We start from the raw sequence: 26843 nt of genomic DNA, 5'->3' as shown, positions 1-26843 counted from the left end.
ACTTTTATTAACTTAATTATTACGTAACGAAATACTCTATCAGGGACGTATTTTTATTTTTCTTTCATTCTCCTTATCGTTTCATTTTGACACTAATTTTGATGCTTAAGTGCGCACACTTGCCTCTCTGCAATTGGCCTTCCACTGGTAAGCTCCTTTGCACAGGCGTCAAGATTATGGGGACCACAACGGTGACTATTTCCGCCGTGAAGCAGTAATGTGTAAACATTAGTGTGTTTCGTTCTGAAGGGCGCCGTAGCTTGTGAAATTACTGTGCAAATGAGACTCAACTTCTCATGTCTCAAGGTAACGAGCGCAATTGTAGTGTCACTCAGAATTTTTGAGTTTTTCAAGAATCCTGAGTGGCACTGCATTTGTAATTACCATCAGCTGAACGTCCTGCTCTCTGTCTTTCTCTCCTTCTGTCTCTCTCTCGTGTCTTATTTTCATAAAAAAACACTTGCCCAACATGACTCTAACCTTTTATATTCTTATTCTTAAAATAAGTATTGTGACGATATTTCTCTACATTGCATTTCTTTTGGTGGAAGCGTGGTGTTTCCAGGACGATACGCGATGGGTATCTTTACAAAAAGTGCCATACATGGTAAACCTTCCTAAGAAGCTGGCAACGCTCCTGTGATTCCTCTGGTATTTATGTATTCAATTCCATAAAATAGGCGTATGGTTAATGTAGTTGACGGGTTTGATCCTACCATCGAGTGAAACAATGGATTACCATATTTAAATACTTTTTATTACTTATGTTATCTCAGCGTTCGTATCACTAGCGACATCTTGTGAGATTTTTCCAGAAACCTTGATAGATGTCCCTGGAATTTAATGCTCATAATACGAAAGGATTCATAAAGCTGTATAAATTAATTCACTCACTTTAAAATAGCACATAATAGTGCTAAAAATGTAGATAGAGCCATTACATGTTCTTATTTCCCTCCATCTTATGGGTAATAAATTTTACAGCGATTTGATTGGTTGAATGAAACGTCAGTTTGCGCCACTCTCTTGGCGCGAGAGGTTCTATGTTGGGGGCTGAAACTACGTCTAAAAAAAGAACGAGTGCAAAATTACGGCTTCTTTAGAATCTACTACACATAACTTATGTGTGTGAAAAAGTGAATTTAGTTGGGTAAGTATTTTTCATTAATAAGAATATTCATCTTACACAATATAAGTAAAATATCTTAAATTATCTTCATTATTATAACTAGGTATAAAGTATTCAAATACATTTCAATTTATTTTCACATTTATTTTATTCTTAAGTACTTACCTAATATTTAAATTAATTGTATTCGCGTTTTCTAATCACCATGTAGCTAAAAGTAGAACCTACTTCATCATTCTACATAACCATATTAATAATAGTGTTTGAAAATTTAGGATTAAAATATTTGACTTATTAATTATATTAAATATGATTTCATAATATTATATTCGGTTTAAGAATTTGGTTTCATTAGATAACTGCCATCTATAATAACATCGCAATAAATAAAGACAACTCGTGTATGAACCTAAGAAGTAGAAGTAGTACTTCAAGTCGTAACTAGATGGCGCTAACTTATAGTTTTTTTGTTTCAGATAATAAGTTTGCAGAATGGTAAGATTTTGAAACGAATGATACGTAAAATAAATTTATGCTTATTTTTTAATTTAATGATATTTTTCAGTACGGTTTTGTGAACTATGCTTTGGAGCTCCTGGTGATGAAGTCTCATGGAGTCGAGACTTGGGAAAAAATAAAGTAAAACTTATAAGATACTTATTGTTGAATATTAATTAATTACAGTTTTTTAGTTAACCTTCCTTATTAATTTTTTTTTCTAGAAAAAAGGCAGAGGTAGCGATGGAAGGGTCGTTTCTGGTTCGGCAGATATATGAGGATGAAATAACATACAATTTAATTACAGCGGCTGTGGAAGTTTTGCGTAAGGTTTCAGTTTTTTATTTTTTATTTTGGCCTATTTTTCTGATTAGGTTACTGACGCTAAACGTAGTTCCAGTGGCTTCTATGGCCTTTTACAAAATACAAAAAAATATTTCCATGCGGATAAAATGTTACAGAAACGCCAGCGAATGAGATTCTGGAATTGTTTGGCATGACATTCTTCGAGTTTTGCCAAGATTCTGGCTATGACAAGATTCTACAAGTTTTGGGGGCTACACCCCGTGATTTCTTACAGGTATGCAAAGTTTATAAAAAATATACTTTATAGCTAAAAAACACATTTACATATCTTATTTTTTTTTTTGTGCAAAGTTGCTTCTTTTGTTCTAGATTTTATGTTTGAGTATATTGTATAAGTTTATAGTTATAGTATTGTTCTTCGTTGAATGCTCAAATATACAAAACTAAATTCTTTACTATAGAAATTACATCTCATATAAGCTCATTCATTTAGTGAATAAGAACCGACTTTTAGTTTTAATTTATGATTTGAATTCTAGAATCTAGATGGCCTTCATGATCATTTGGGTACTCTGTACCCTGGGATGAGGTCGCCTTCCTTCCGCTGTACCGAGAGACCAGAAGATGGAGCGCTCGTTCTGCATTACTACTCAGATAGACCAGGGTTGGAACATATCGTTATTGGAATTGTTAAGGTATAGACTTCATATTTGTAACACCTAATGCTTAGAACAGAGACAAGCAAATACGTGCAAAAACAGCACTAGTGCGGAGGAGAATATTACCTACCGTACGCTAAGTCAACATGGAAAAGTTTTGTTTTTGAGCAAATTTATTAAATTATATAGCACTTAAGTAAGACTCTTTTCAACACACTTGCTCGTAAAGTAAGCCTTACTACATTGTTCTAAGAGTCATAAACCGGACTATATCACACATCATCATCAGCCGGAAGACGTCCACTGCTGGACAAAAGCCTCCCTCAAAGATCTCCACGACCATCGGGTCCTGCGCTGTACTCATCCAACGTTCCGGCGTTTTTCATTCGTCGGTTCCTCTTTTGGGGGGCCTACCAACACTGCGTCTTCCGGTACGTGGTCACCATTCGAGGACTTTTATGCCCCACCGGCCATCTGTCCGTCGAACTATGTGCCCTGCCCACTGCCACTTCAGTTTCGCAACCATTTGAGCTATGTCGGTGACTTTGGTTCTTCTGCGGATATCCCCTTTTCTGAATCGATCTCGCAGGGAAACTCCGAGCTATATCAAACAATATGTGCATAATATTACACGCTAATTATATGAGACTAAACAGAGCATTTTCAATTTAACCGGGTTATTTTGTAGCAATAAAGAGGTTTATGCCGCTGAAAATCCATTTCGGTACATTTTTGGAAAAAATAAATAATTAAGATGAAAAAACATTTATTATTATCAAATGATTTATAATTCACAATAATTTGTTATAAAATATATGCATTTTATCACAAAAATTATAATTTTAAATTAGGCTGTATGACTATATTATGTAATCAATCACCTTATAATATTTGGCCCACCAAAAAATCTTGCGCGCCATTTCCCATAATTTTCATATTTTATTTGTATCGCATTTATTGGATTTATGTAATTTTGCAAGTGTGTTGAAAAAGTGGGTATGAAACTCGTGAGCAACTTGCTCACTAGACACTCGGCTGATTTATGCCCTCGCCAACGACTCGGGCTGCAACCCACAGCCTAGTGTATAAGTGAGTGGGTTTGTGTGAGCAACTTGGCTCACCTGTATCGTAGTATATCTACTATTTGCACATCTTTTACCTAGAATTGAGGTGAAAAGTGAAAAATATAGCAAGTGCGGAAAGAAAATATCTGTTTTTAATATAATATGCCTCTAGCAGTTGATACCTTTATATTTATTTATTAACAGACGGTGACAAGCAAACTTCACAATACTGAAGTTCAGGTGGAAATACTAAAAACAAAAGAGGAGTGCGACCACGTTCAGTTCCTGATCACAGAGACGTCCACCGGTCGAGTCTCTAAGCCGGAGATGACCGAAATTGAGACATTATCCATTGGTATGTATATTGTATCCAAATATTCCAATTTATCACCCTGACGTGGGAAACTACAAAAACTGGAGAAGAAGAGCTGGATATACGCAGTTGACCTTTCTCGAGTGGGCGTTTCGATGACAGAGCCCCGCGCGTGCGCCTCGCACCTCCTAACAATCATTAATTCAGCGCGGATTTATTCCGTCCGTCCTAAAGTTATTTAAATAAATAAACCAAGGATTCCATCGGTATTGTATTATAATATAATATCCTGAAGGCAACAAAAAAAATTGTTATTGATAGTTTAGAAGAAAAATGGTTCTAAGTTACAATATTAGAGGCTACATTGCGTATTCATTTTTGATAGTAAAAATGTATTTAATTTTTTTTTAATTCAACAGGACATGCTTTATATTGCGTAGATTAACATATTTTTTTTGAAGCTTTGTCGAATAAGGTAACGGAGAAAAAAGGTTTTAATGTACCCTTAATGAAGCCCAATTCACATATGCCCCGAAACATGCCCCATAACGCTTCTTTGACTCTGCTGGTGATGCAGACAAAACAAAATGGGTATTGGTGTCGCCATCAGATGACCCGTACGTCTTTATAGCATATAGATGGATGCTCGAACGGTACTTGTGTTGGCTTTAATTCATTCGTTCATTAAAAATTAAACTTAAGCTGTCCTATTAATAAACGCAATAAAAAATTACTCCAAGTTTAAAATTATTTCTCCCTGTCATGTAATTCTGTAGTGACAAAGGTAAGATAAAACAGACTGTGTTATTTAAAAACGCAAAGTGAAGTTATTCCAAATTTATTTGTTTTCCATGGAGAAGTAGTTTTTAATTTGGAGTAATTTTACAATGCGTTCATTAATAAGACGGAAAGTGACGTCACTAACGTGGCGGTCTGTTGCATTATCAACGCTTTTGGACTGTCGGTGCATAACTGTTTCTCTCCAATATTTTTCAGAACCAAAAGTAAGTCCAGCAACTTTCTGTCGCGTATTTCCGTTTCACCTGATGTTCGATCGAGATCTCAACATCATCCAAGCAGGTCGCAGCGTCACCCGTCTGCTACCAAGACTGAACAAGCCTGGCTGCAAGATCACTGATGTTCTGGATACTGTGAGTTTTTATTATTTCCTCGTAACCTTTCTATTACGTTGTTACGTTTTACTTTTTGTTTAATACACTTATACAAGCTCGATCATTACTTTTATAGTTTACTTTTCAATTTATACGTAAATTTAAAATGTTTTGTAGGAATGAGCTTTCGTATATATTTTGCACGAAGAAAAATGAATGAATTGAACTTTAATTCTATTTAATACATATACAATATATATATACAATATTTAATATTTATATATTGTATATATATATATTTTATGTAATTAACAGATTTTATTTAATCATTATCACATCAACATTTTTCAAAAATCGAATAGGCTTTACACGAGTACGATCCCGTTGCCTTGTTTCATTGTAAGCCAAACGCAAAACCTCGCCCTTTTCTAGAAGTATGTTGAAACAAACAAATTTAATTCTTTTATTTATTTTGTAACTAGCTGACCCGGCAAACGTTGTTTTGTCATTTAAGACGTCAGACCGGTGACGTCACAATTGTTGACTTGCTGGTGATCTTCTTCGTATATTCCATACGCAGTGTAACAACGTCTCAGAGAGGTCCGTACCGTACGACAGTCTGAGCTCGAATGCCTCCATTTTTTTTTAAATTAAATTGCCTCGATTGTCGACAGCGTGGCCATATTTATAGGGCTCGGTGCACGTGTTTTCGAATAATGCTTTTTAACAATATTCTTACATCAGAATGTAATCAAATGATGACTTACGATTTAATTCTAAAATAAAATTATTAATACTTTTACTCTCGTTTTTATAATACGTGTGTTGTAGTATTAGCGCCGATATACATTATATGTATTTTTGTAACTCCTGCGGGATTTGCGGAGCAAACATGAACTGCTCGCAAATTGCAGCTTGTTTTTACTACTTCTTGACACTTATCGTTATATTTTGGATAATACGCACTATATCTTTATAAATTGTAGCCTATGTGTTATTATGATGTGTTAGCTATGTTACAGTAAAGTTTCATTAAAACCCATTCAGTAGTCACAAACTTTCGCATTTATAATATCAGTAGGATAGGATATTTCCCACAAGTGTATTGAAAAACTTTATATGATACACAGGTGTATAGATTGTTGCAAATTCGCGATCTTGGGAACCTATAAACATTGTAAATGACAGCTCCTTGTAAATAACCTACCGTGGGGTGGTACCCTAGTATCACAACGTATTATTTTAGCGATGTTATATACACACGTACTTCAAATAAAGCACTTTAGGGTTAGAACGCATGTTAACTAAACTATGACTTTGTATTTTTTGTAAAAAGCAATAATTTTCAGCAGATCAACGTTTTCAGGGACTGTTGAGTTATAATCACACCTGGTTTAATCATTTAAAAAGTTTTTTATATTCAATGCTATATAACATGTGCATCCTGTTAAGTATATCCTCCGCTGTGCGGTTTTCAAGGAACTTTCTGCCACGTCAAAAACTGCGGAATGAGCTTCCTGGTGCAATGTTTCCGGAAAAATACGAAATCAACCTTCAAAATAAGGGCGTACATGTGATGTTGATGGAAGTGACTAAGGGTATGTTCCGATATGCACTGCGAGCACTGCGCAGTGCTATCACTGTAGAAAAATTTGTTCCGTTATGGAGTGGCAGTATACTGCCGCAGTACCCTAGGGAAATATATGACGTCAAAAATCGCCGCCATATTCTACTGTGAGCACTGGCGTTTTCGAGGTAAGGTACTCGCAGTACTTTGATCACGTGATCAGTCAAAATCACAAGTTTTATCCCAAATATTTTTAATTTAACTCCAACAACAGTTTTTTTTAATGAACTAGAAATCTTTAATACACTCATTTGAATGCTGCGTCAAAAAATGCGGCTGACAGTATAAGGGATTGCGTTCCGTTTTAAATAGTAACCAGTATAACTGGCTATAAAGGAACGGCTTCACAGTATACTTAATTGACGTCACACTGTACAGTGGTCGCAGTGCATATCGGAACATACCCTAAATAATGTTATACATTCTAGGTACGTCCACATCTGGATATGACATTTGCAAATGTCTTGGCACACATTAACACTGTGTATGTCCTCAAAACAAAGCCAAAAGAAATGAGTGTTACCGACCACCATGAAGAAATATCGTCCCTGAGATTAAAGGTAAATAAATCTCTATCTAGAATTATGCTCTTAAATAATGACTAATTTTCAGTATGTCCTTTTCTGTACCCCTAGCAAATACGTAAAACATTTCATAGCAATCGGTTGAGTAGTACTAGGTACTTTAGTGTTATGTAAAAAGACAGTCAATCTGACATGCGCATTTAAAAGATATATTATAGAACTAGCTGACCCAGCAAACGTTGTATTGCCATCATAGTTAACATCTGTAGTTATTCTACCAACTGTACCTAAAATTATGTTTGTTTTTTACCTCCTGAGAAAGATAGAAAGATACAAAGATTCTATTTAGTTATTTATTCATTTTAAACTATTCTTTCAAATTGGCTTTAGAACTACGGGGGACACATGAAAGGAAAAACAAAATTGTTATTTTCATTTAATTCCGAAAATTTTCATATTTATTCACCTTTTAAACCTTCTCTGGACTTCCACAAATAATTCAAGACCAAAATAAGCCAAATCGGTCCAGTCGTTCTGGAGTTTTAGCGAGACTAACGAACAGCAATTCATTTTTATATATATAGATTTATAATATTAGCGAGGATAAGGTATTGTGAGTACATCTTGTATTACAAATCTTTTATCGGTCTATATTCTTTTGTACGTCTGAGATTAGGGTCTAAGGTTAAATATAGAGAGATGTTTGATTGAAGAGTGGTAAAACTATTACTTTAATTAAAATTTAAATTTGTTTGGCTTGCTCTTATAAAAGCACAAAGTAATTTCAGTATCTAGTTCTGGGGTTACCTATACTAAAATGTTAATTCTAAGATTTTATCAAGAAATTACGTGTGCATAATATAATATAAAGGATTGCTTGAAATATAATTTTCACTTAGATTGGTGATTTCGTTAATGAACTAAAATATAATTTATGTTATTTCAGGGACAGATGCTTTATATTCCGGAAACAGATGTGGTAGTGTTTCAGTGTTATCCCAGTGTTACAAACCTAGATGATTTGACACGGTAAGTCGTATTTAAAGAAACGTACATTTAAAAAAATACGCATAAAAAATAGCTCCTATTTATGGTATTCAATATTATTATTCGCAAAATAAAAATACTTTTATCAACTTTATACTCTGCTTAGTTCATGAAGTTAAAAATTATGCAGTTGTTTTTGCGTGAAATTCGTTTTATACAATAGTATATCAAATTAATTAGATCTATTTTGTAATATGTTTTAGAAGCAAATTGTAAGAACTAATACAATAAGTAAAGTATGGCTATGGGTAGTGTAGCGTAGGTCAGTTTAAACTTTATTAAACGGAACTAATAACAAAAATTGTGAGCAATTCGAACATATCATACTCCCTAGGAGCTCCCGAGTTTAATAAAATACATTTCACACAATTATTTAAACTATGGCATAAACTCACTCCCTGACATAATTAATATTATGCATACTAAATTTTATGAACATTAGTTGGAAAGTTAGGCTGGGTATAAAAGGCAGCAAGGAATTACTTTCCGTATTTACAATATTAAAGTAATTAAGAAGATTGGAATTGAGAACCAGGATATGATGAGAGGCAGGATGCCGGCATCCTGTGCAAAAGAGCCTCCCACTGGTATAACCGGAACCCTTATAGATTCGTCAAATCTGTCTGTCTGTCGGTCCGTACGTCACGGCCACTTTTTTCCGAAACTATAAGAACTATTCTGTTGAAACTTGGTAAGTAGATGTATTCTGTGAACCGAATAAATATTTTCACAAAAAATAGAATAAAACTATAAATTTTGTGGGTTCCCCATACTTAGAACTGAAACTCAATTTTTTTTAAGGAATAAATAAGTGTAAACATTTTTGTGTCGTGTAATTCAAAGGCCATTCCGAAAAAAAGACTGATTTCGGTTAAATTTGTTCCGTGATTCTGAAAACATATTACATTAATTATCAAAACTATATACGTTATGGACAGTGCCAGTGTTTGGCGAGTCAACATGTCCTGAGGATGCTTCGTGTAGAGGCGAAACACGTGTCGAATTGTTTAAAGATAAATATTGGCGGAATTAACATTAAAGAAAACTTAAAATATTTGGATAATATACTAAAACGAATCTATTCTGCTAGCAACTTACTGGGCTCAACATCTTGGTACCCCACTCCCAGAAGTCTTTAGGAAGGAGAGGAGGTTGCTAAGGTTTCTAGAGGAATTGGGCGGGCAGGAATAACAAAATAGGCGCGCAGTCGTCGATTTGCGAAAATTAGTCCGATTATACCCTATCATTCCATCTATTTTGGTTAACAGGCGTGGGCTGTGCATTTCCGATATACCTCTCCATGACGCCACGAGAGATTTAGTCCTGATGTCAGAGCAGTTTGAAGCGGATTACAAGCTGACTCAGAACCTTGAGGTGCTCACCGATAAGCTGCAACATACCTACCGGGAGCTGGAGGCTGAGAAACAGAAAACGGACAGGTAAGGACATACCAAGCTTCAGGTATGTTGTGTTGAGTATACCTAATGGGAGAGTGTTGGAAAACTGACGTGAAATTAGTTTGCTTATTATGAAATTTTTTTGAAAATTAATAAAAAAGAACTTTATAATAATAAAAGAAAAAGTGACAGAAGTCTGAAATTGCGGTGTTCTATCAATTATATCGTATCCTACGCATAAAAGTAATAGTGTGTAAAAATACATCTTATTTTGTCAAAAACACCGACTAAAACCCTACCTAGCAGACCCAGTTATAAATCTTTTTTTCCAAAATCAGTCTTAATGATCATGTTTAACACACACAGAATAATAATATTAATTTATTTTGATTTGAATCCACAGACTCCTTTACTCAGTGTTACCGAGGAGCGTCGCCACAGAACTTCGTCATCGCCGCCCGGTACCTGCCCGGAGATATGACCCCGTGACACTGCTGTTCAGTGGCATCGTTGGATTTGCCAACTATTGCGCCAGAAACATTGATCACAAAGGAGCCATGAAGATTGTGAAGATGCTCAACGATTTGTACACGGCCTTTGATGTTCTCACAGACCCTAAGAGGAACCCAGACGTTTATAAGGTATTCATTTTTACTTGGCACTAACCAGTGCAGATAATGTAGCAGTATCATAATTCTGAAACGGTGCTGTCTCTAAGCAGAGACCAGGTAAGAGTACTGATCAGGACAATATAACTCATTTCAGCCTAAAGACGTCGAAAACTGGACAAAGGCTTCCCCCAAAGATATCCACAATGATCCTACGCTGCCTTCATCCAACGTATTCCGGCGCTCTTGAACCCATCTTGTGTGGAGCCTACCAACACTGTGTCTTCCGGTACGAGGTCACCATTCGAGGATTTTACTGCACGGCCATCTGTCCTTCAATCTATGTGCCCTTTGCCTACTGCCACTTTAGTTTCGCAATCATCATTTTGGGGGTACATTAAAAAATCATGCACTCATGAAGGCCCGAAACGCCTCTGGTACTGCACGACAGTATGGGCATTGATGATCCCTTATCATTAGGTGACCAGGATGCTAGTTTGCCCTCGTTTACCATAAAAAATATCTCCTCAAAAATTTTAGTTTTCGATTCAACTTATGATTTTGTTGTTTCAGGTTGAGACAGTTGGGGATAAATACATGGCGGTGTCTGGGTTGCCAGAATATAAAGAAGGGCACGCGAAGCATATCTGTTTGCTGGCACTCGAAATGATGGACTTGTCAAAGACTGTCACCGTCGATGGAGAACCAGTGGTAAGGAAAAAAGTCTTAAAGAATACCCAATTTGAGTTAAGCTATTTGCAACATATACTCGTACTTTTATACCAAGCTTTCCTTTTTCTGTTTATTTCTTTTGAATTTTATGAATTCTTTTTTCATAAATATAAGGGACAAGACGAGCAGGCCGTTCAGCTGATGGTAATTGATACGCCCTGCCCATTACAATGCAGTGCCGTTCAGGATACTTGAAAAACCACAAAACTTTCTGAAGGACACTACAACTGCGCTCGTCACCTTGATACATAACATGTTGTCTCGTTTACACAGTAATTTCACTAGCTACGGTGCCCCTAGACCGAAACACAGTAATGTTTACACATCGCTGCTTCACGGCAGAAATAGGCGCCGTTGTGGTACCCATAATCTAGCGGGCTTCCTGTGCAAAGGAACCTCCCACTGGTAATTGGAATATAATGTTAGATACAGATAATAAACCTTTTAAAGTGGATTACTCAATCAGTTACTTACGCCGATAACAAATCAAGGGAAACCGACTCTATTAAACGTGTTTAATGGTGTTTTTTGTTTTAGGGTATAACTATCGGAATACACTCTGGAGAAGTCGTAACTGGGGTTATTGGACACCGTATGCCGCGTTACTGTCTCTTCGGGAACACTGTTAACCTGACCAGCCGTTGCGAAACCACTGGAGTTCCTGGCACTATCAACGTCAGTGAAGATACTTACAGGTAAACAGAGCTTAATTTTTCGAAAAATTGGGAAAATCTTCCGAATTTATAGCGTAATATGTTTCTTTGGCATTTAGGTGACTCAGTAGACTGCTAATGGAACTTAACGTGGAAGAGGCATGTTTGGCTGGATGTATTTAGCAGCAGTATTAAACTAAGTAAATTAATTTCGTTGCATGGTAACCGTAGAGGGCGACCATGCTTCTATGATTCTTTTGTTGTTTTAAGCAGCTGTGGGCGGTATTATTCTCTTACTATTAGGTCCTTACGCTTATTGTCCTGTTCATCAACCGATGCTTACGAACTTCATCATCAGAAATAGTAGTAGTTACTTATGGTTACTTAGATAATGATTATTTTATAGCAATAGCAATGACAGTACAATGCTGCGAATGCTAGGAGAGTTTCTTGCGCCGATTCTTCTCTCTCAGAGCGCCATTTATTTCCAAAGCGGTAGTAGTATCTAGTATATTAGAAATGACATCAAAGAGAATTCTAAAGCAATCAATTTTGAGAAAATAAATGCCTTTTAAAAGTAACCCCTATACAGAGTTTAAGTTGTTAACGTCAAATAATAAGTCCATTTCTACCCCAGTAAAAAGAGTTATACAAAATTGGATCCAGTTTTATTAATGTTATTAATCATCTAATAGGTCCAAATATTTCTTCAACGACATTGGTATTGGTAGCTTATATATTCCAAATGGTAACTCAAAATTTTGCCAAAGTCTGTCCCGAATTAAACATCTGCATAAATGCTTCAACTCCACCGGCTTCAAACCACATCTTGAGGATAAAACTAAATGATCATTTAAAATGTCACCATATTTTTCCAGCGCCACTTTCCGTTGATAGTTATAGTCTTCTGGCAACTCCAAGTGCTTATATGCATCTTTATTCACAGTTAAATTTAAATGTGGCATAGCTCTCATAGTTAGTTTTAAACAAGTAACTAATTCATACGGATACTTGCGATTGTATTCATTAAGTCTATCCAATATAGACTCTATAGGGTTATTGGAGACATGATCTGAAGTAATTCGCGCTCCAAATCTAAGCAGAATCATTAGAATTTCGGAAGCACCCATTTGTATTACCACCCTCACTGGAGAGGCTTTTCCGCAGCTTTCTAATGGAACATCAATAAATCTGTACGATCTGTCGCCATCTTTCCATTCCAAGTTGGCATTGGTAGCGTGATCCAAGAAAAATACCAGCGCATGGACATTTTCTTCTTTGTCCATGAAGTCTGATTTCCAGCCAGCCAAGAAAAATGGCGCAGATGTGCCAAAAATTGCACCTGAAAGTAAAATAATTACCATATAAGGCTTTCAGAACACAAAAAAAAAGCTGTTTCTATCTCTTGAACGAGCTGGGCTGGTTGGAGTAACTAGCCAACACAATATGAAATGGACCCAATGAAAACGCTACAGGAGCATCCTTACAAGGAAAAAGTGTCGGAAGCTAACTATTTTGTAAACTTGCAATACTTACACAAACATACATATCACGCCTCATTCCCGTAGGGGTAGGCAGAGACCACTTCTTCCCACCTACTACGATCCTTACATACTTGTTTCGCTTCGTCCACTTTCATTATTCCTTTCGTACATGCTCTTCGGTTTAGGGTACTCTTGACCTTTTCAAGACGTTCCTGATTTGGTCTCGAAATGTCCGCGGTATGCCTAGTTCTACCCCTTGCAAAACTTCCATTCACACACTTTTTTCGCCAATCGTTTTTCATTCATTCTCTCGACTTACAATACTTATTACCTACCTATAAAATATTTATTAAAAGGTTTATACCTAAAAAGATTCTTTCAAACGTCCTTTCACAAGCATAGAGCTCATCTAACAGGGCAGCAACAACTCCATTGTCTTGTAAACTCCAATCAAAGGCCAGTTTCATCGCAATATATAAGAGGTTGTGGTATTTCCCCATTAGGCACACGTCGCCATTTTTCGTCTTGCAAGTATTGTGAAACTTGAGAGCCGAATTAACGAAGTTCTTACATGATGTATTGTCCGATTTGTTTTGCCCTGTAATGAAAGATAGATAGATAGAGAGATAGCTTACTAACGTGTAAATAAAAAATTTATTGAAGTAGGCGTTACTTTGCGAAAATCCATAATTATCCAAATATTTTAAGTTTTCTTTAGTGTTAATTCCGCCAATATTTGTCTTTAAACAATTCGATACGTGTTTCGCCTTTATACGAGGCATCCTCAGGGCAACATGTCCTGACTCGCGAAAACTTAAAACATTTGGATAACGTATATACTATAGATGTGTAATGTGTAAGTTTCAACAATTTAAGGCCCTACAAATAAAATTGGTATAAAGTTTTGCCTGAGAATAAACCAAAAATATGCAAAATGTTTACAAATAGTAATTTTGCTTATGATTTGGTTATTCGGACGTATAACGTTTCCCGAGTTTATTTGCAAGGTTGTTTTACATCTGGAACTATCATTGTATTGACAGTGTTATCAGCGATATAGTCAAAATTTTGCATATTCTTGGTTTTATTCTCAAGAATAACTAAACTATTTGATTTGAATCTCCATAACAATTGCTTCAGAGAATCGATCACCGCTCAATGCCGTTACTCCACAGATATCAACTCATAGTTGAAAACAGAAATTTTAATCACCCTTAGCACATCCAGTGATCACAGAATTAAAATACTCAACAAGTTCACGTCTTTTGTATCTCTCGTTTAATGAATCTCTATTCAACTTCACAAACACTTCCTCGAAGTAAAAGTCCATAAATGAATCCATTTTGTAAGCAACTTGTAAATAAACACTTCAATCATTTACGAGCTATGTCTATTATTAAGGACTGCCGCAACAGTAATAGGAAAAAAATCTATTCAGTGTACATTAGGTTTGTTGGGAAGACAGCTAAGTGCATTTAATCTTCTTTACGTATTTCACCTTGTATGGATGCCATATTATACTTAGACTACGTCTAAAATTACAAGTTTATGATAGCCATTTGAAACCACCGGCAAAAAAATAGAAATTTATAACTTAAAAATCATTATTTATAACCAGGCTCGTCGATTATATTCACCCGGAACATTATGTAATATTTGATTTCATATTTAGTTAATTACACTTCTATGATGATACTTGACACTAATGATTTGACGTGAGATCAGCCAAATAATATTTTTTATTCGTATAATAAAATTTTTAATATCATTATAAATAAGATTTTAATCATATATTTACTGTTTATGAGTTGTCACTCAAAATCAGTTACAATAACTATAGATTCGCTTTCGTAATCTATCTTGCTGTGTGTCCGCTCGCTACTCTCTTGAACAAATCGGCTAGATTATGGGTACCACAGCGGCGCCTATTTCTGCCGTGAAGCAGTAATGTGTAAGCATCATTGGGCGCCGTAGCTAGGGAAATAAATGGGTGATCGAGACTTAACTTCTAATGTGTCAATGTGACGAGCACAACTGTAGTGCTATTCAGATTTTTTTTGAAAAGGGTTTTTCAAGAATCCTGAGTGGCACTGCATTGTAATGGGCAGCGCGTATCAATTAGCATCAGCTGAACATCCTGTTCGTCTCATCCCTTATTGTCATATTTTTTTTTTAATTATAGTATAATCGATAGGTAAAAAAACTGTGAAATGAGCTTCCTTGTGCGGTGTTTCCGAGACGATACGACATGCGTACCTTCAAAAAAAGCGCGTACAACTTCCTTAAAAGCCGGCAACGCTCTTGGGATTCCTCTGGTGTTGCAAGAGAATGTGGGCGGCGGTGAGCACTTAACACCAGGTGACCCGTACGCTCGTTTGTCCTTCTATTCCATAGAAAAGAAAAAAAGGGTGTCTAATAACGAGTAAACGCTTTCAGATACTAGAATAGGAGTATAAGTCGTATATAAATTGCTAAAGATATGTTGTTAATATAAATTACCAATTTCGATATTTTGCTGTGATCTTTAACTGACCAATAAGCGTTCAGTACCCCGCACCTGCTCACCTCAGCTGTTTGACTGAATGGTTTGCATTGCGAATATATAGGTAGATATTAGGAGCCTCCTGTGTTATAAAATCGTTTAATCAACATGATGTATGCATCATTGTTGGTTTATAAGTTTGAAACGAAGATTATAAACAATACTTTAAAAATTATCTCACTGAGAAGAAATAGAGGAGAAGGTCAAAACAGATAGAAACAGAAATATATTTATGTCCTTTTGGGAGCAACAATACCATAATACATTGCAACAACACTTGGTAAACGTCATGAAGTTACATCAGTTCGTAAAGGGGCTTTGACATGGGGAGAAAAACTAATATGTATATGTATGGATATATACATATTTATTTATTTATAATCGCTTATAAAATGCTCACAGAATACCTTTTCTTAGTTGTGGTGTATGTGGATGATGCAGCTACTGTACTCAATAACTTTTGTATTAATTTACATTTACCTTTTTGACTTACTCTTGTAAGACATTGACTATTTGACGTTTGAGTTTGAGTGTGTTTGTTGCATCATTTTACATTTTACATATTATATTGTAATTGTAATGATTTGTAAATCGATGTAAATGTAAATTTTGATATAAAAGAGTGGCAATGAGTTTCCTGCTACTTCTTCTCATTAGCTCAACCCTTTACGAAGTAGCGGTAGATTTAATAAGAAAAAAATTTTTTTTTTGAAATTCATAAGTATCATTTCCGTGACCTACGTGAGTAAACTGATTTTGATTTTGATTTGATTTGAATCAGAAACTCCCAGTCCATCTTTTAAACCATATAACAACTAAGCCTATTTAATATAACATACAGCCTAAATAATACAATTTTAGGTGGCCTACGATAACCAGACAGGCACCATGCATCATTATCCTCTATGTAATCTACTATTCCATAGTAATCCTTCTTTGCCAAAAAAGCTTTTAATATATATCTTGAATTTTTGCTCAGTTTGAAGTATACTATAATGTCTAGTATTTTATTGTAAAACTAGCTGATCCAGCTAACGTTGTATTGCCGATTTTAAAATCGCGATACAAAAGTAACTGTTAATCGTAGATGGGTGAAAATTTGAAGTTGTATGTATTTTTAATGCTGACTCATAATCAAACAAATTTAAAAAAAAAAGGCAAAATAATTAAAAAAAAAATTTGGCGTGGACCATCCTTAACATTAAGGGGGATGAAAAATAGATGTTGTCCGATTCTCAGACCTACCCAATATGCACTCAAAGTTTCGTGAGAATCGGTCAAGCTGTTTCGAAGGAATTTAACTACAAACACCGCGACATGAGAATTTTATATATTAGATTTAATACAAAGACTTATATCCTCTATAATCTATGTAATCTACTACTCTATAGTAAGCCTTGTTTCTCAAAGAATCTTTAATATATTTCATGAATTTGTGCTCAGTGACTCCTAGTATTACTGTCTCGTATTTTATTGTAAAATTGAATTTATTAAATGGCATTGCATCATTGTTTCATAATTAATATATTTTTGTAATATTATATTGTTGCAGTTATCTGACCCGTGAAGACAACTATGATGAACAATTTGAACTTACGTACCGCGGCCACGTCTCAATGAAAGGGAAAGCAACACCAATGCAAACCTGGTTCCTTACACGGAAGAATTAATGTACGATTTCGGTGACACAGTCTTTCTCTTTTGTTTCTTTGTATTCTTCCACTGTCATTCGTTCTATTACTTGGCCTAAAGTTTTCCACTCTGGGCTAAAAAACTAATAAGGGCCTGTAATATTAACTGCCTGATGTTTCTACTTCAGACAACTTATACCTAAATGGTAGCAACTTGGGTATACCTAAATGGTAGGAATTACACAATGAAATAATTTATCATATAATATATAATAAAGGTTTAATTTCCATCTACCTGCTAATCCCGTTCACATAAAAAGATAATTCACATTAATGGCTTGAAGTTCTTTTGTGTCAGTATTTGATGTCATTATATAAGTTGTAGGTACGTTTACAAACTTTGATAGTTCAAGTAGATTCAACTTAAATTTGTATGTCAGATGTGTACGAATGAATACTAAGCAATTTATTTCATACAATGCTGCTATTTATTGTCTTCGCTTACTTGACGTATGATCTTATATACTCTGGATACGGGAGAGAATTTTCTCAGCCGTCCTATACGGCATTAAACTTCATGTTTTACTGCACTCCAGGTTCTTCCCGACAGTCTTCTATTCTGCAATGACCACTCTTCACCATGTGTACTTAAAGTGACCACGAGAAGCTTTTACGCAGCTTTCTAATGGAATATTAATAAATCTGTACGATCTGTCGCCATCCTTCATTCCAAGTAAGCATTAGTAGCGTGATCCAAGAAAAAACCAGCGCGTGGATATTTTCTTCTTTGTCCATGAAATCTGATTTCCAGCCAGCCAAGAAAAATGGTGCAGATGTGCAAAAAATTGCACCTTTATGTAAAAGAATTATCAATAAGACTTAATGACACAAAAACAAAAACTTTTTCTAACTCTTGAAGGAGCTGGGCTGGTTGGAGAAACAAGCCAACACAGTACGCAAAATGGACCCTATTAAAAGGATACAGGAGCATCCTTACAAGGAAAAGTGTCGGAAGCTAAATATTTAGTAAACCTGCAATACTTATAATAATACTAACCTATAAGATATTTACTAAAAAGTTATAATAGATTCTTTTAAACTTCTTTTCACAAGCATAGAGTGACCACTCTTCACCATGTGTGCTTAAAGTGACCTCGTTTATCTTGGAGATTTTTCAATGGTTTCTCATTGCAAGGTTCCAACAGATCTGAGTTTGAGATATTCATAGGCCAGTACTTTTGCGAAAGCAGTGATTTAGAAAGACTTTGAAGTTGGTGTAAGATGATGTTTGGGGATCTTTCTCGTCTAGCATCCGTCTAGCACCACGATGTCAACGTTGGACAAGAATATGTCCACTTATTACGAGTAAACTTCTGTAATTTCCATATTTGGTGGAGTTCTACAAAGATTACAGTAAAGAGCTCTGGCTTTGTATATGTCATTGCTCTTTTATTACAACAGAGAGTTTGGTATTCCAATTGCCATGGTCCTGATAGTCTTTCCTGGCGAATCTAAACACTCTTGCATACAAACTTTCTCATGTTTGAAACACTTGACATGGATTTTATTCATCATATTCTGACGAACTTCATCCATTTTGCTATCTATTCCACCCGAATCCATTCAAAGTTGCAATTTACCATGTGCATTCTACCTACTTTGATGATTGCATGACAAAACAACCTCATCTCCATCATTTTGGTTGCGCTATATGTACCATGGATGCAAGTAAAATATAGTGTATTTCCTGTAAGATTTCACTTGCTAGTGTAATGCCGGCTTTACACTATATTGTTCATCAGTCTAACTCTGTACAAGTTTTCTCTTGCTCTTTTCACCATGTAAAGAGGTCGGTGTCGGTGCACATTCGTCGATATTAGATAATGTTCTTCTGCGATCCCTCTTATGGCATGAAATCGTACCCACATGAAAGGAATTGGCCAAATTATGCGAATACACCATCTACACATCAATGTGGCTACTTCTCTTAGGCGAGGTTCTGCTGCAATATATACCAAATATGATAATAACTACAATATGAGCCACATACAGAAAATAGGTCATATTTGTCTTGTTCAACCCATCTTTGTGTATCTATAGCTCTTCCCTCAGCATCCTTCATTTTACTTTTCCCACCATGTCTGTTAATTTTACATCTCTTATAAACTTCTTAAAAATAATTGACCTCCAAATAAAATGACCCTGAAACGTCTTTATATGTGTGGTAAGTCTTGATCGATCGGTAGTTAGGACAGACACAATTCATGTGGCAGTATTTGACGATAGCTTCTTTAGTCTTCTAGCACATTGGGGATACTCACAACGCAGGCAATGGGAAAAGGCAAAATGGAATGAAAAATAACATAGAGAAAAATATCTACAAAAAACGTACATGATACTGTTACCGATGGATTATGGTTACAAAATCGAGACACCCTGATCGTATTTCGATAACCCGTGCATTGACACACTAATATCAACTAGATTTAGTGTAGGTTAATGCCCCTGAATATAAAAATATAACTTCTCGTTGAAACACTGTTATGATTTCATAACAGTGTAAGTCGTAAGTCTACAGTCCTACAGTCGTAAGATTACGGAAAAAAGGTGAATCATTATATAAGAAAGAACAATTTGTATAAGAGAACTAATAATTGTGTATATTATGTTGATACTTAAAATAACAAAAACCATGTAACTTCTGTTTTAATTTTATGAATGTAATTATATTTTTAATCGCTGCGCTTTGATTACATCAAGCTCAAGATTTGTGCTATTTTTTTTAATTAGACGGGTCTAGTCTCCGTCAATCTTTTTAGTACATTTTATGTTTTTTGTACATCAATTTTCAATTTAATTCAAAATCAAGTCAACTAAACATAGCTATAAGTTTGAAAATATTAGCGTTCTTTTAGAATTTTCAAGCGTCAGTAAGGCAATAGGTACCGTTGACTCTAACCACGAAGCCCTTGCTGTTATCCCCGCCGGATATGTTCTTTTTTTTATGGAATAGGAGGACAAACGAGCGTACGGGTCACCTGTTGTTAAGTAATCACCGCCGCCCACAATCTCTTGCAACACCAGGGGAATCACAGGAGCGTTGATTCAGCCTTTAAGGAAGGACTACGCGCTTTTTTTTAAGGTACCCATGTCGTATCGTCTCGGAAACACCGCACAAGGAAGTTCATTCCACAGCTTTGTAGTGCGAGGAAGAAAGCTCCTTGAAAACCGCACTGTGGACCGTCACACATCTAGATGGTGGGGATGATATCCTAACTTGTGGCGTGTCGTGCGGAGGTGGAATTCGGCGGCAGGAATAAGGTTAAACAGCTCTTCAGAACACTCCCCGTGATAAATGCGGTAAAAGACACAGAATGAAGCGACGTCTCTACGTAACGCCAAGTGATCCAGCCGTTCACAGAGCACTGGGTCCCCGACAATTCGAACTGCTCTGCGTTGCACGCAGTCAAATGGATCGAGCTGATACTGGGGTGCGCCAGACCAGAGATGACAGCAATACTCCATGTGTGTTATAATGTGTTTTCGGTTTTCTAATTCATATGTAACGTTTATTCGATGCTTTAATATGTCATTTTAATGTGTAAACATTAGTGTTTTGGTCTGAAGGGCGCCGTAGCTAGTGTAATTACTGGGCAAATGAGACTTAACATCTTAATGTCTCAAGGTGCAGTTATAGTAATTTGTGGGCTTTTCAAAAATCTTGAGCGGCACTGTATTGTAATGGGCAGGGCGTATCAATTACCATTAGCTGAACATCCTACTCGTCTCGTCCCGTATTATCACAAAAAAAACCATTAGGTATGCCCTTTGTGGAGGACAAAGACTCTTTTATAAAAATTCACAATTTCATTTTTTTTATTACCTACTGTGAGCAAATAATCACAGATAATCTTGAGTCGCTGACCCATTTCCTGCACTGCACAGGACCTCTCCAATATTAAATCAGCTATTATTTAAATACGTTCTTTTTCGGTTTTGTGTTTATACTATTTATCTTATTCTATTAAATGTATCCTGTGAGTATTTTGTGAAATTAATGTTTTTCTTTCAAATAATTGATTTTGTTGCAATAAATTTGCTATTGGATAGATAATTATTTATACTATATTGAATTAAAAAAAATATATAGTAGTGTAATTTACATTGTGGATTATATTTTAAATAAATGTGTTGTATTCGTACTTACTTATTGTATTGTTATGTGAAAGGTGTTATTTTATTAATATAATTGTAAGATTAGTCACTTCAATTAAAAAAATATATTTATATAATCTTAGGGCCTATTTAAGACTCCCCACATAACATAGTTTCTGATATCAAATGGGTCAACACTGTTAAATAAAGTTATGTTATCGTTAATTTAAAGAATAATTATTAAATTAAAACGACAATTAGTCTATAAATAGATACATTAATGGCCTAAAATTTAAAAGAGCAGCTCATTAAGTTTCGTAGAAGTAAGTTATTGTTTTTTTACATAAAATATATTTATGTTACAAGTAAGAGATATTGATTGATTTTTTAAAACATATCAAGTAAATATATTTTTCCATAGAATTAATTATCAAAATTCTATTTATATCAGTTAAATAAAAAATATTGTTGTGTATTTTAACCAAAGATATAATTGTTATGAATTTATATAGCTTTATTTGTTTTAAATATTTATGGCAATTTATTAATTTGATTTTGCCTAAAAGTAAAATATTGTTAAAACTTTTGAAAAAATGTTTGAATCCGCGATATATTTTGGTCAAATATCATGGTCAGAAAAGTGTTAAAAGATTTCTATGGAGATAGAAGTATATATCCCGCAAATATTTATCGACAAAGGGCTCTCCCAAAGATCTCTACAATGATCGGTCCTGCGCTACCCTCATCCAACGTACTGCGGTGATCCTGACCGCATCGCGAATATTATTTCATTACTAATCTCTTTTCTGACATCGCACGATACACCATAAACTTATTCATCATATGGATAACACTATAGAAATGGTTTTTAAACGTAGATCATTATTAATATTTGGATTATTACTTTAGATAAATTATTATATCTACATTGTAAGAAATATTATAACCATCGGTAATCATTAATAAATGTTGTATAAATGAACGGTTTGTTTTACTTAAACTTTACTTATTTTAGCAATTTCAATGGAACCGAAAAATGAAATACAAAATCCAGTTTGTGTATAGAATTTGTTTTGAACAAACGAGAATGACATTCACTTGATTGCAGGCCTACGCCTTTTCATTCATTGCTAGCGCGGCGCGGATCTAATTTTCATCTGATTTCTGTTTAAACTCGAGTATCCCAATCACAATACAGTAATCTACCAGTTGGAAGCTCCATTGCACAGGAAGTAAGCTAGATTATGGGAACCATTCCGCCATGAAGCAGTAATGTGTAAACATTACTGTGTTTCTGTCTGAAGGACGCCGTAGCTAGTGAAATTACTGGGCAAATGAGACTTGACTTCTTTCGTCTCAATGTGGCGAGTGCAATTGTAGTGCCATTCAGAATTTTACGATTTTTTAAGAATCCTGAGCGGCGGCGGGTAGGGCGTATCAATTACCATCAGCTGAACGTACTGCTCGTCTCGTCCCTTATTTACATAAAAAAAGTAATAGAACAGTTCTTTAACATCATACTAGAGCGCCCGAATCGACGCACGCACACATATACATTTGTTACATAGCCGCTAAGCAATCTTGGGGAGACAAAACTATCATTGAGTGCTATTGTACGCCGTGGAGACTAGTCGAATTAAATTTGCTGCGCCGCGCCGTCCGCGTCTTCAATCTTTTTGTGTGCACCAACCCTAGTGCTCCGCCCAGACATAAAAAGGCATAAAAGGCATTTATTTTCTCAAAATTGATTCCTGTAGAATTCTTTTTGATATCATTTCTAATAACTACTAGATACTACTACGAGAAGAAGCGGCGCAAGAAACTCTCCCAGCATTATTTTTTGCGCTCTTTTCAATAAAAATATACAATATTGTAGAGTCATTTCTATCGCTATAAAATAATCACAATCTAGTCCCAGGCTGTCCGATCATTTAGATATTCAGCAGTGGAGTAATAGGATTTACGACAGAGCCATTTTTTTTATAAAACATTTAAATTTATTTATAGATAATGCCTGAACAGTGGCTGGGACTTTAATATAGAAGTGTATACATTTACCCTTAAAGCTATTATGTATCTTATGAAGCCTACAAGAATTACTTACAAGCAATTACTTATTTCTAGTGTTATAATAATGAAAATCACTATTAAGTATAAATTCCAAGAAGACCACAACTGAGTAACGCAACTGTTCTATTATTTGTTTTGTACCCCAATCTCCCTATTAATCACAAATTCCCCGAAACGTAGAGTCAACAACACATTGCTGCGACCGGGGTTGCGCCGTGGAAATTTATATAATCCAATAATTTTATAGCCCTGAATACACTTCAATAATAAACACCACAGTAAAATAGACCCATGGTCGGATATGGTACATCCGGGTAATCGGAGGGTCTGGTAGGCGCCTCACACAAATTCCAGAAGACAGAAGTCCAGAAGGTAATACCATCGAATATGGTCCGCTACCAGACCGCGTTCGATGGTTTGAGCGTACCAAATCCGATCATGTGTTTAGGCTATAATACAATTCTATACAGTAACTCAACGACTGTACTTATGCTGAGCAACAATGGGATAAATATACACACATAGAAACGTGGGGCGTACATCACACATAAACACAGTGCAGTTTTAGATATCAAGCATAAAAGCGTGTACGAGATTCAAAATATTTCCGTTATATTCTACGTAAATTTTCCGGTTTTTAATCTCTTGTCTCATCACTTATAATTTATTAATTATATTGTTGTTTTATCTGTGTGGCGTGAAATATTTGTTTTCTTATTCTTAATAAAATATGAGAGCGCTTTTCACTAGAGTATTGTAGTATGCACTGTAGGAGTTAGTGTGCGTTTCACTCCAATGGTTTTACAAAAATAAGTACGCCAATATATATATTAACATAAATGCAATAAATGTATTAAAAATTAACTCAACGCATAGATCATTTTCGAAATTCCCTCGCTTTAAAATTTGTTACCATAACTTTGTTCTTCGAATATTGCGCTAATGTTTTGGCAAGCGACTCATACGAACAAGAATATTAAACATTTAAAAAGCTGAAGGTTGCCCGGCAGGTTTTGTCGCGAATTACTTAAAACTCAAATGGAATGTCGACAGACGACCTCCGTTATCCGGCCTCACACAAAATGTGACCAAAATAACACGACTCAAACCCAACTCGACAAAACGTAACTAATAACAGACAAAAACACCAGTGTTGTAGAAAATTCTGGAAATATTTGATAGTAAATTAGAAATATCCGCTGCACTACTACTGTTCTATTTAATTGCGGCTAATAGCTATACCATGCCCATACCCACATCATACTATACCATGTTCCGAGAGATTATTATGGATTTTAAATACGAAAACGAGCTCCCCACGCCATACCATGCCCTGTGCGATTAATATGGATTATAATTGTGGAAACAGTAGCTAAACACCACATCACTTATTTATTTTAGACAGGATACATATTTGACATTCATAAAATCAAAACACGAAGTCCAAAAATCGTGGTCCTGCAATTACAAACATATCGTGCACATAAAAATACAAACAATTTAATACATACTAAAAGGAAATTGATGTCTTATAAACTAAAATTTCAAAACCATTATATTAGACTATACCATGCCCTGTGTGTGAGATTATTATAGATAATAATTTTGGAAACAGGCGCTCCCCACATCATATCATAGTATACTATTCCCTGTGAGATTATTATGGATTATAATTGTGGAACAGGAGCTCGCCACTTCATACCACGCCCGGTGACATTATTATGGATTTTAATTTTGGAAACAGCAGCTCCCTACATCATACCGTACCATATCATGACCCGTGAGATTTCATCCGAGAGCATTTATCAAGATTATTCTTATTTATTATTACTCCTTGTCATTATGGAAAACCAGTCATTGACCCCGACCTCCCTGAGATGGAATTGATATATTGGGTCGCATTACTACAAGAACACGTCAAAAAAAAATTTAATCGTATAAGCAGTTTTTGAGATCTTCAAACTATTAACAAACATACAAAAAACATACTTACTCTATTAAGTTATTAGTTCCCGCTGCGTTGTCAGATTATATTTTAATTATGGATACGGAACTCTTGCCATACTTACTATTATTATATTACTGCAGTATTTGCCAATAATTAATCTTAATATATATACTACTTTCAAATTTACACAAATTAAATTTGAAAACAAAATTTATGAACCTAACCTATGATAACCCTTACTTCGCAGAAGTGAACTTCAAAAAAAAATATAACAAATTGCTAAATATATTTAATTATTTCAATCAGTAATAAATAAATCGATTCCAATTGGGAGCTGGGATCCAGTATTAAGTGGTTCGATCGTTTTGTTCATCATTCATATAGGGAGGGTACTCCAAATAGTTGTTTCACCTGATTCCACATTCTGGATGTGTTATGCAATAATTATTAAAAATATTTTTGATATATATTTTATATATTGTATTATATTTATTTATATTTTTGTGAAATTTCACTTAAAATTTCTTTCGATTGCTAGCTTTATTTCACCATCGTTCATTGTTGTTTCACATTTGATCGAATTTGAACACAATCTAGTACCTGGTTTGTATAATTTTGTTAATTTCAAGTACACACACTTAAAGTATCGCTGATCTTAGGACGATGAATACTATCCTTTCGTGATACAGTTTTTACTAGTAGGAAACAATAGGGTTGATCAGTTTAATGACAGCCACTAAGTTACCTATAATAATGAAAGTTAACTTTGAATAATAATTAGTTATATTATGTTATTTAATTGTATAGATTAAAAAGCTGTATAATGGTTGTTTTTTTATTTTAATAAAGATTGTATGTCTAGTCATTAAACTTAACATGAAACTTATGTGTGTAGCAAAAGGCGAAAGGCGTAAGGGAGACAGAAATATTTCGTTATATACAATAAAAGAGTATTAATTAGCATTATGGCAAAATAACAAAGCAATAGATGGCAAAAACCAAATCGTTTCCAGTGCGTAAAAATTAATTATTATAATATCTTTACAATAATTAAATATAGCATAATATTTATTATGTTGAACTATATCAACTATGTAGTCATTTTTCTTGACATTGCTGAAATCCATGAAGTAAACACTATCACACGAGGATGTGGATCAAGAATATTGGCAGCATATTCACTTGGATAGCTGCGTTAGTCCGTTGGCCATCTTGACACCCACAGAGCAACACGGCCCACCAGCTGACCGGAGGGGAGTAGCCATACACAGGAGTCAAGTCTGTCAAAGTATAATTATTTACTCATGTTGTACAAGTCCACGCGGTCATATGCATTTAATAAAA

At 35.0% G+C, this 26843-nt stretch overlaps 2 protein-coding genes across 2 annotated transcripts; one reads left to right on the top strand and one right to left on the bottom strand.

Annotated features, from left to right (window-relative positions):
- The first annotated feature begins 1021 nt into the window (after nt 1-1021).
- LOC126970815 (guanylate cyclase soluble subunit beta-1) lies at nt 1022-18983 on the top strand. Its single transcript, XM_050816938.1, has 15 exons — nt 1022-1150; nt 1606-1624; nt 1695-1768; nt 1852-1952; nt 2089-2207; nt 2473-2628; nt 3861-4011; nt 4966-5120; nt 7137-7268; nt 8179-8261; nt 9548-9718; nt 10080-10317; nt 10858-10995; nt 11554-11711; nt 17248-18983. The coding sequence occupies exons 2-15, from the start codon at nt 1622-1624 to the stop codon at nt 17363-17365; spliced, it is 1797 nt and encodes a 598-aa protein (XP_050672895.1). The 5' UTR covers nt 1022-1150; nt 1606-1621; the 3' UTR covers nt 17366-18983.
- LOC126970853 (uncharacterized) lies at nt 12316-14867 on the bottom strand. The gene is made up of 3 exons (XM_050817002.1): nt 14366-14867; nt 13518-13751; nt 12316-13011 (listed from the first exon to the last, which is right to left on the bottom strand). Exons 1-3 carry the CDS (start codon nt 14493-14495, stop codon nt 12350-12352), a joined length of 1026 nt encoding a protein of 341 aa, XP_050672959.1. The 5' UTR covers nt 14496-14867; the 3' UTR covers nt 12316-12349.
- Nucleotides 18984-26843: the final 7860 nt, after the last annotated feature.

Source organism: Leptidea sinapis, chromosome 22 (assembly GCF_905404315.1).
Source record: "Leptidea sinapis chromosome 22, ilLepSina1.1, whole genome shotgun sequence".
In the NCBI taxonomy this organism is placed as follows: domain Eukaryota; kingdom Metazoa; phylum Arthropoda; class Insecta; order Lepidoptera; family Pieridae; genus Leptidea; species Leptidea sinapis.
This window is presented reverse-complemented; position numbering and strand designations above follow the sequence as displayed.

Bases quoted from the DNA above. Each gene is read 5' to 3' on its own strand.
- LOC126970815 (XM_050816938.1), top strand. The intron at 1,769-1,851 runs GTAAAACTTATA...TTTTTTTTCTAG, and splicing joins GAGACTTGGGAAAAAATAAA to AAAAAAGGCAGAGGTAGCGA. The intron at 2,629-3,860 runs GTATAGACTTCA...ATTTATTAACAG, and splicing joins TCGTTATTGGAATTGTTAAG to ACGGTGACAAGCAAACTTCA.
- LOC126970853 (XM_050817002.1), bottom strand. From the start codon at position 14,495: ATGGATTCATTTATGGACTTTTACTTCGAGGAAGTGTTTGTGAAGTTG. The intron at 13,752-14,365 runs GTGATTAAAATT...CTTTCATTACAG, and splicing joins GATCACTGGATGTGCTAAGG to GGCAAAACAAATCGGACAAT. The intron at 13,012-13,517 runs GTATAAACCTTT...TTTTACTTTCAG, and splicing joins GTTTGAAAGAATCTTTTTAG to GTGCAATTTTTGGCACATCT.